This window comes from Podarcis muralis, chromosome 6 (genome assembly GCF_964188315.1).
Source record: "Podarcis muralis chromosome 6, rPodMur119.hap1.1, whole genome shotgun sequence".
Lineage (NCBI taxonomy): Eukaryota > Metazoa > Chordata > Lepidosauria > Squamata > Lacertidae > Podarcis > Podarcis muralis.
Genome location: NC_135660.1, coordinates 26,266,122 through 26,277,015, shown reverse-complemented (window position 1 = coordinate 26,277,015; position 10,894 = coordinate 26,266,122). Strand labels below are relative to the sequence as shown.

Genomic DNA, 10,894 nt, shown 5'->3' with positions numbered 1-10,894 from the left:
TAGGAATATAACTGCAGTCATTAAAATGAATATTTCACATAAGCCATGGGGAACCTGTGGCCCTCCAAATGTTGTTGAACTACAACTTCCATCATCCCTGACCACTGTTTCCCTCTTGTCTTTCATCATGTCTGGAAGAAGTACAGAAGCAAAGGCTGATCTAGGGGAACACAACCAGTTTGGTTGCATCAGGCACAGCGCTTCTGGGGTGCTGCAGCGAGTGCTGCAACTACGAAGTTCACTGGACGGTGAGAGGCAGGGGGCAATGGATTTTGGCCTTGTGTAGGACATCACTGAAATTTGAGGTGCCAAGGTCCACCACTGACAAAAGTCTTGAGTTTAGAGAGTGGAGCCATCCATGATCCTTGCATCTGGAACCTTTCTAGAGCATGGTTTTGGTGCAGTTGCACAGACTTGAGTAATGATATGAAGGACTGGAAGCCAGCAAGGAGGTCAGCTTAGCCATTCCCCATCCTCCCTGCCCCTCTTTTTCTGTTTGCTACTTACCTAGAAGCTGTGGAACAGATTAGACCAGATAAAGAGGTTTTCTAAGGAGCTTGCTGCAGAATAAATTTGACTTGAGGAGTGCAGGTTAAAATGTCATATGTGGTGACCATATGGTGGACCATGTGGTGTTGGTTTCTGTTTTCCTTCACTGTGCAGCGAAAGGGCTTGTCACGAGACAGGTGTTTACATTCCACAGTCTGTACTGTTGGAGTTTCTCACGGGAAAGGGAGACTGGATGTGACGTACACTGGTTTCCTGTTTTTCACTGTGTGATTCTCTCCAAGCTGTCGAGGAGAGAGGATGCATTTTTCTGCTCCGGCAGAGGCAAGATGTCTTTCTGTAATATATCTGCTTTGAACTGTAAATAAAGCAATATAGAGTATGTAGTACGTACTCCTCATCCTTCCGCTGGGCACCAAACTCTGCTTTACACCAACACGTGGTTATGGGCTCCAGAAGTCGAATCGGAGTGCCGGCAAAGGATCGGAATGCAGAGGGACAGATCGGATCGGAATCTGCTCTGCGCGTAAACATGATTGATGAGGTATGTACTACTGCTCCGGGCAGCCTGCCAGCTTCTAGTTAATGGCTTTATGGCTGGACTTTGAACTTTTAAAGCCGTTTTGCCGGGAATACGCAAAAGGCTCCCAGGCTCAAGTTACTATGCTGGGGAAATCGAAAGTAACTTTTAAAAGCGTCTTTGGAATAAGGCAGCTGCAGCAGTGACGCAGCAAGATTTAAAGCAGCATATATAACGCTGAAGGCTAATGCCAGAGTCATGATGGCCCTTCAGGATGCTTGTGGGATTCCTAAGCTCAACAAGAAAAATTATGCGGACTGGGTTCAGTATGCAGAGGCAATTCTGCGGAAAGAGGGTTTGTTTGAGGTGATTACAGAAACCCCCCCAGCTCCAGTTACAGATGCGTGGAAAGCTAAGGATTCCAAAGCACGGGGAACACTTACATTGATAGTATCCCCAGAAGAGCTCTGTCTATTGCGTGATAGGACCTCAGCCAGAGAAATTTGGGATTCTTTGAGGGAGGCTCACTTAAGGACAGAAGCTGGATCTACTATGTTTTACTTCAACAAGCTGCATAATATGGCTCTTGCTGAAGGTGGAGATGTGCGTTTACATCTGATGGAGATGCAAAATCTGAGACATGAGCTGCAACAGAGAGGACTCAACTTTCCAGAGGCTGTGTATTCTTTCATGATACTACAATCTTTGGGTTCAGGTTGGGAGTCTGTTGCAACCCAGATTGCTGTGCAGCCAACTGCTCAGCTGACAGTGGACTTTGTTACTGCCGTGATTCAGAATGAAGCAGATCGCCGGGGTGCTAGCTGCATGGGCAAGGGGGAGTCTTCACAGACGTCATCCCATAGTGCAGTGGAACCACCAGATGGCGCCAAAGCTTTGAAGGCAGTGAAATGCTACTCATGCGGACGTCTAGGCCATATGAAGAGGGAATGCAGATATCCCAGGGCCAAGACAGAGCAGCGCAGCGAAAGCTCATCGCGCGGAAAAGGCCGAGGCAAAGGCAAAGGTCCGGTGTCTAGGACAACGCAGCACAAAGCTATGGTTTCACGCTTCACTCCAAAGGTTGCAGAGGTCCAGAAGACGTCTAGATCTTTCTTCGTTGTTGATTCGGCGGCGACCCACCACATGTGCAACGATAAGAGACTGTTTGTGTCTTTTACACCGCAGGAAGGTGCGATTCACCAGGCGGATGACCACACTATTCCCAGTAAAGGCTACGGAACTGTTGTTCTTCACAGTTTGGACTTATCGATACAGAATGTCCTTTACGTGCCAGACGCTAAACATAATCTTCTCAGCGTTGGACAGCTAATTGAGCGGAACATTGACGTGTCCTTCAAGAACAAGAAGTGCATCATCACAAAGAAAAATGACTATGAATTGCATGCTGAATATGTTGATCGTTTGTTTGTTTTGTATTATGATGATGTTGTGCAGGATGACACTTGTTGCATTGCAGGTTCTAACAAAAGTTTGCATGCAGAATGTATTCATGATTTTCATCGAAAATTTGGACATTTGCATTTTGAGGCAGTATCTAAAATGCCTGCCTTGGTTGAAGGTATGACTATTAAACCCTGCAGGTACCACATGAAGTGCAAAGCATGCGCAGCAAACAAGGTGAAAATGGCTGCGAAAGGTAAGGTGTCTAGTAGGCAAGCTACGGAACCATACCAAATTGTTCATGCTGATTTGGTTGGACCACTATCGCCCTCTTTAGGTGGAAATAGGTACTTCATGGTTCTCATTGACGCATTTTCCAGGTATATTTTTGTGTACAATCTCAAGCAGAAATCAGAGGCTTTTCCTAGGTTCAAGGAGTTCTGTGCTTGGTTGGAAAATGTGCATGGTAAGAAGATAAAGACTCTTTTCAGTGATCGCGGGGGAGAATTCACTTCTCAGCAGTTTGAAGCTTTTCTGACTGAGAAAGGAATTCAACACGATTTGTCTAGTCCTCGCTCGCCATGGCAGAATGGACTTGCGGAACGGGCAAATCAGACGTTGCTTCAAGGGTTAAAAACCTTGCTGCATGATGCCAATCTTCCAGAGAGTTATTGGGCCGAATCTCTCTCGTGTTTTGTTTACAGTTACAATCGCAGGTTATCTTCAGCGATTGGTTGTACCCCCTATGAGAAGATGTTTGGCAAGAAGCCATACATCAAACACATGAAAATATTTGGTTCTGACATGTGGGTTCACTCACCACAAAACTCCAAGTTAGACAAGCGTGGTTTGCATGGTATCTTTCTAGGTTATCAGAAAGGGTCTTACAGAATAATGATGACTGACTCTAAGACAATTAAGCTCACGAGAAGTGTTGAGTACAATGCAAAGTGGGGGGAGAATGTGGGAATTTTCCAATGTTATCCTGATGACGGTGATGAGACTGAGGATAGTCAAAAGCAACCACAACAATCCACACCCACTGATGAAGGTTCTGAGTCTGAATCTGAAACTGAATCGGGTGATTCAGAGGATTTCAAGAGTGCGAAAGCCTCTATGCGACCCTCTGAAAGCTCTGATCGAGAAGAATTGGAGGAACCATTGTTCACAATAGGTCGTTTTTCTCCTAAGAAGGAAGAGGAGAGTGTTGAAGACTTAAGGCTAATTCGTAGGTCACAGAGAGCCACAAAAGGCAAACCTCCAAAGAGATTTGCTGATGAGTTTGCTACGATAGCAGTAACAGCTGTTAAAAGCTCCAAGAAGGTATTTGAACCTTCAAGTTTCCAAGAAATCCAGGGTTTGGATTCAAAGGAAGCTGAGCCATGGTTAAATGCCATGAAGGCTGAGCTTGATTCCTTGGAAAGGAACAAAACATGGGAGCTAGTTCCAGTAGTTCCAGGAATGAAACTGCTTGGAAGCAAATGGGTCTTCAAAGCGAAGACAGATCAAAATGGCAAGATAGTCAGACACAAAGCCAGATTGGTAGCCAGAGGTTTTGCACAGGTACCAGGTGAAGACTATCACGAGACCTACTCACCCACAGTGAGGTATGAAAGCATTAGGCTTATGCTCAAGCTAGCTGCAGAGGAAAATCTACACATTAGTCACCATGATATTAATACAGCTTTTCTGTGCGGATCTCTAGATGAATCACTTTATATGCTTCCACCTGATGGCGTACAGGTAAAACAGGGATTTGTTTGTGCTCTGAAGAAATCCCTTTATGGTCTCAAACAAAGTGCACGGTGTTGGCACACAAAACTCACTGAAGTATTGTTTTCTCTAGGTTTTCAGCAAGGGAAAGCTGATCCATGTGTATTTGTCAAAGAGGAGGGGCAAAAGAAACTGTACTGTTTGTTTTATGTTGATGATTTATTATTCTTTTGGAAAGATGTCGCAATGTACAATAACGCCCTAGCTCAACTGAAAGAGCACTTTGACATGAAAGATCTTGGTGAGGTAAACAACTACCTATCTCTGGAAATAGAGAGAGATCAAGATGGTAACATTCTAGTACACCAGTCACGGAAAATTGCTGATGTGTTAAGCAAACTAAACCTGATGGATGCTAACCCTGTAGACACACCGATGACAACAGGTTATCAGGTAGATGACACTGAAGAAGCATTTTCTGACACTACACTATACAGAAGTGTGCTAGGCAAGCTAAACTTCATTGCCAGATGTTCAAGACCAGACATTGCTGTTAGCTGTAATTTGCTAAGCAGACAAGTCAACAATCCTAATGTCAAGGATTGGAAAGCTCTGAAACGCATAGCGCGGTATTTGAAAGGCACTATGCATTACAGACTGAGATTTAACAATCAGAAGTCTGGTGGTCTTGAGATATTTGCAGATGCAAGTTTTGGAAGTGACACTACAGACAGGAAAAGTACGTCTGGAGTTTGCTACATGTACAATCAGGGTCTGTTTGATTGGTCATGCAAGAAGCAAACAACAGTTAGCTTAAGTACTTGTGAAGCCGAACTGAATGCACTGTCTTATTCACTTAAGGATTGTGAATGGTTGATACAATTGTGCAAAGATATGAAAATTCCTGTCAAATGTCCAATCCAGGTTTACCAGGACAACAAAGCATGTTTGGCTTTGCTGAAGTCTGAAGGTTGTAAGCAAAGCACGAAGCACTTGCAATTAAAGTTGCAGCATGCTAGGGAATGTATTCAGAAGGGACTCGTAACGGTGTCCTATATGCCAGGTAATGAAATTCCTGCTGATGTATTGTCCAAGATTGTATCAAGGGATCAACACTGTACCTATGTGCAGAAGTTGGGTTTGTACTGATATTGTACGAACACGCTGCCCAGTGATGTTCACAGAAAGGGGGAGGATGTTGGTTTCTGTTTTCCTTCACTGTGCAGCGAAAGGGCTTGTCACGAGACAGGTGTTTACATTCCACAGTCTGTACTGTTGGAGTTTCTCACGGGAAAGGGAGACTGGATGTGACGTACACTGGTTTCCTGTTTTTCACTGTGTGATTCTCTCCAAGCTGTCGAGGAGAGAGGATGCATTTTTCTGCTCCGGCAGAGGCAAGATGTCTTTCTGTAATATATCTGCTTTGAACTGTAAATAAAGCAATATAGAGTATGTAGTACGTACTCCTCATCCTTCCGCTGGGCACCAAACTCTGCTTTACACCAACAGGAATTACAACTTTGTTTTTATTTTATTTTTGATGATGATGATGATTACCTTAAATCAGGTTCCATTTGGAGTCAAGGCCAGAAAAGTAGCAGACCTAAGGCATCTGTGCCAGGAAAACATGCAGACTTTTCCTGCTCCTCACCTTCCATCCTAAGCCAGTGCAAACAGCAGGGATCTGGATGTGGCAGCAGATCAGCCATTCTGCCAAGCCTTGTGCCTCCCCACCAAGTATTAGGATTGCACCCTCAAAGTCATTTGTGAGGAAGTGATGCCAGACAGGCCAATAGTTCCACCTTTTGATTACACTGGGGGGGGGGGTCTGTACAGTGCATAGTTAAACCCAGGCACTTGGTCCCACAGGAAGCAGTCATGGACACCAACTTGGATGGGTTTGAAAGAGGACTGGGCAAATTCATGGAGAATAGGCCTATCAATCGCTACTTGCCATGATGGCTATGCTCTGCTACTGTGGTCAGAGGCAGTAATAATAATAATAATAATAATAATAATAATAATAATAATAATAATAATAATAATATTTTTATTGATATCCTGCCCTCCCCAGCCAGGGCGGCTAACACCAAATATGAATTACAATAAAACATAATAGGAAAACAAACAAACAAACAAAAACAGTTAATTAAAATACAGCTTAAAATGCAGCCTCATTTTAGTAGTAGCCCATAAATCAATACCACAAAGGGAGGAAACATCAGATATTCACCCGAGCCAGCTATCCATGCTGGTCCTACATGGGCCAGCAAAAAAGCCAAGGGAAAATTTATATACCAAATCCCATATAAGGGGTCAGAGTGAGTCCAAGCCAGGGGGAACAGCTCCGTCTTGCAGGCCCTGCAGAAAGATGTCAAATCCCACAGGGCCCTAATCTCTTGTGCCAGAGCGTTCCACCATGTCGGGGCCAGTGCTGAAAAGACCCTGGCCCTAGTTGAAACTCCTTGAAGCTTGGGACCTCCAAAGTGTTGCTATTTATGGACCTTAAGGTCCTCCGTGGGGCATACCAGGAGAAGCAGTCCCATAAGTATGAGGGTTCTAGTCCACATAGGGCTTTAAAGGTCAAAACCAGCACCTTAAACCTGACCCTGTACTCCACCAGAGTAATGCTTCTGAATTCCAGTAATGCTGGAAACCACTGGAGAGGAGAGTATTCTTGTCCTTGAGTCCTTCTGGAGGGTTCCCCTCAGGAATCTGAGTGGTCACTGTGAGTACAGGATGTTGGCTTGGATAGGCCACTGACCTTATTATTATTTATTAAATTTGTACACCACCCTTCATCCGAACATCACAGGGTGGTTTACAGCATAAAAATACAAAATGAGAACACAAAATACATGATAAAACAAAGCAAAACCAATAAATCCTCCTCTCACAAACACATTTAAAATGCCATAGAATGTTAATCAGCCAAAGGCCTGGTTATAGACAAACATTTTCACATGGTAACTAAAGGTACCTAAGCTGATCCAGCAAGTTCTAATGTTCTAATGTTCATTTATTTTTCTTGAGCAAAACAAAATAACACCTGTGGAACTGTTAGGAAATCTGCCATATCAGGAGAAACTGGCCACTCTCCAGGCACCCGGCATGATCTCCTGGTGACCTCCCTGTCTGCATTCCCGGCAGACGCAGGCTAGGTCACGATCGGCGATCCTCCTCAACGTGAGAAGAACACACCACTCTTCCCCCCCTCCCAGGCAGGGGGAAAGAGATAGACTGAAATGTATTTACATGCCTTTATTTCTGTCTTTGCAGCGTTACAGAGAAACACGTCTGCTCTCATCAGACTCCATCAGTAGAGAGAGAAAACTCCTCCTCCTGTACTTCCTGTACAGGTCATATTACACTCTGAGCTAATTCCGGTGCTTTGCACTGAAAATAGACTCTCCCTCTGTTCCCACGGAACAGTTCCAACATTCCCATTATGTTTTGCTTTCAAGCCACCTGCTGCTCGCGGTCGCATTGCATCCATATCGTAACAGGAACATAATATATTGGAGCCCTGCCTGGAATGGTGATTGGCAGTAGTGACTGAGTCCCTGTCAGGGGAAAAAGGTAGGGAATAAATTATTAAATGATAATACTGACTATATGGTTGTTTGGTGACTATGCAGACTATCTTAGGCCACAGGGCTCTGAACTTTGGAACCATTATTGTAAAAAGAAATGTATTTTGAATGACTAAATGCAGAAGCAAAAGTATACATCATAAATCACTCATACTGGGGCGAAAAATGTAAATAAAATTGTTCATTTTAATTTGGGAGCTCCAACAGTTAATCATTAGGGCCTGCCCAAACAGTCTGAAGCACTTTGCTTGGAGTTCAGTAGAGATTGTTTTAATAAATACAGTTCTTTTACGGGAACTCAGCTAGGTGGGCCACCACAGGGTGCTGCGCTATCCCAACAGATCACAGTGTAATGCCAAAAATAACTTCATGAAAACAAAGATCACTTTCATGATCACACAGAGATGTTTGAGTTTCATAACTTGCAGCATAAATCTTATTAAAAGAGGCCAGTCATTTGGTAGAGTTCACATTTAAAGGAATCTGGCCAGAGCTGAGAATCCACTAAACCAGCACTCTTTTGCAGTCTGTAAACTAGGAAATTGTAAACTAGGAAACAACCAAGCTGCCCTGAAAAGTAGGTTAGGTTTCTTCTTACTGTAGATTTCAGCAAGCTAGACTATTGCATATTTTCCACAGTGGTGGCTGCTGATGGGGGCGGATGCAAGACAAACAGCTTTTTTTGAAAAGTAAAACGTTTGTTAAGATGTAAAACATTTGTCAATTTACCAAACACAATCCAAAATGTAGTAAAAGCTATCATACTCTGCTTATAAAACAGAAACCAAACACTGCATATTTTTAAAAGCAGACACACCAAAAACTTTTCTTAATTTAAGACTTCTTTATTTTCCATAAAACTTAGAAAATATGTGCATTTTAGCACCTCAGGTTTCATGCTTCAACATTCTTTTTTTTTCTTTCAAGTGTAACCTTTAAATTACAAACAGTAGGCACAGCAGGAATAATTTTAAACTGATCCCTTAAAAAACAAAGGCAAGTCAAAACCCTGCACATTTTATAAAAGAGCAACTTCAACTTCTTGATCTCCTGATACAAAATTCAAGTAAGAGTAGACAAATTTGGTTTCCCAAGACATCTTGGTATTAGGAAGTTTGCAAAAAGAGAGCTTGGATTTCCAGCACTGAACTGATGAAAAAAAAGTTGCAGAATAGTTCCCAGCCTGATCAAAGGACACTTGGTGGGAAGAAAAGATTTCCAAGTTGAGGATTTCTTCTTTTAAAGGCTTTTTTTTAAAAAAGTACCCATATGTGTATTTTTGCCAATGCTTTGCATTTATCTATCATTCACTTCTTTCTTAGAAGAACATTCATAGATAGCTGGATATGCAAATATTTCTTTCTTTAATCAAGATATGTACAAAAGACATATTCATAATGTTATTGTAATGGATGGAAAACCCACGTGAAAAGTTTTATAGATCATTGGCATCAATGATTTTCCCCTTTCCTTTTAGACTCCATTTTCACAAGGGAGCGAAATTATAATTATTTAACTTTGCAACTCAAGGCACATATCAGATGCTTGAAGGTTTATATTATTTTTTAAGTGTTTGGGTTTCTTTCCCTGCTCATTCTTTTAGCCCAAAGCAAAGCAGCAATCTAGAAGAAGTTTCTTTTGTCACCATCTTCTGGGAGTAGAACTATAAATAAGAGTTTGTCATAGATTGCCAAACGTTGTCTGTAACAGGCCAGGGAAATAAGATTAAGGGTCAATAAATGATACTGCGATGTATCTTGTTCCTTTCAAAATGGGAAGTCCTTCATGTAAATGGGTAAGTCTTCCTGGATGCATGAAACTCCATCCTTTCCTGGGTGATTCTATGGAGCAGTTGTACCTCAGAAATTTGCATCCACCTCCCTATTAAAAAATCAGAAACAAAAGTCTTTAAATCACCATCTGGCAGAAATCAATAGACACTGGGAGGGTTTTTTGGTATAAAGCCCAAGACAATAATCAGAAGTACAATCAATCCCAAGTGTATTAATTTACACCAGGAATATACTGCATTTGAACAATAACACACCTTAGCATTTCCCCATTCTAATTCATATATAGGTCAACATCATTGTGGAAATTGCATGATAGATGATACTGGCCCTGTTTGCATCAAATACTAAGTCAAACCATGCCTTAACATCTGTGTTCCAGGAGCAAAGGTTGCAGCTACTACTACTCACCTGATCCTGAAGTTGTTCCACCCAGGCATAAGCCATGGTTTGGCTTAGTGTTGTATTCAAACCTGGGTGTGTAGTTTATCTACCCCAGAAAACCCACAAGCAGTTAACCAAGAACAAACTTTGGTTACAACTCATGGTTTGTCCGGAGTGAAACAAATCATGAGCCCGGCTTTGGATGTAGCACTAACACAAACAATGTGATCTGCATGCCAAGAATCAACACATGTGCTTGTTTGTGCTAAGCCAGGCTACCTCAACCTCGGCCCTCCAGATGTTTTTGGCCTACAACTCCCACGATCCCTAGCTAGCAGGACCAGTGGTCATGGATGATGGGAATTGTAGTGTCAAAACATCTGGAGGGCTGAGGCTGAGGCAGCCTGTGCTAAGCCATTGTTTGGTTTAGCGTTACATGCCAACCAGGTCAATAGCTTTTCTAGTCTAGGCATCAGTGGTGGGAGGTCGCTAGGCCTACTCCATCCCTTCAAATGCTGTATCTGAAATCAGGTAACAACCTAGAGGAAAAAGATTGGAGGGGGTGGTTTCCAAGGCAACAAGTCATACCACTTGGAGAGACAAGGGAACTTTGCCTCTATTCCTTAAACCACCCTGTGCAAAACTGAGGGATGTGGTATCTACTTTGTTTTTACTGCTGCCATGTGCCAGCTACTGCAAATCATTCTGCAACCTACCTTCTGCTAGCCACTGTCTTAAACTATTTGTAACATGATCCTTCAAGAAAGCAATTTTTTTGGTGAGGGATCTGCTCCATCTCCTCCTCCAACAAGACACTCCTCAGAGGAAAATATTTCACCAGCCATACAAAATAATCCTATCATTGATTTCAATACTGAATACAGCTGTCTGCTTAAACTGCCGTATCACCGCAGCTTGATGCAATTATACTGTCACTGAAAGAAATGCTGTTCTAATACTTTAAAAGAACCAAGAATTATCATTGT

At 42.6% G+C, this 10,894-nt stretch overlaps 1 protein-coding gene across 2 annotated transcripts in view; it reads right to left on the bottom strand.

Annotated features, from left to right (window-relative positions):
- Positions 1 to 8,992: 8,992 nt before the first annotated feature.
- PLOD2 (procollagen-lysine,2-oxoglutarate 5-dioxygenase 2) overlaps positions 8,993 to 10,894 on the bottom strand; it is a 64,408-nt gene continuing 62,506 nt past the window's right edge. For both annotated transcript variants that reach the window (XM_028731223.2, XM_028731224.2), the window contains one exon: positions 8,993 to 9,615. In XM_028731223.2, the coding sequence (XP_028587056.2) occupies positions 9,460 to 9,615 (156 nt within the window). In that variant the 3' untranslated portion in view covers positions 8,993 to 9,459. The remainder of the gene's footprint in view (positions 9,616 to 10,894) is intronic.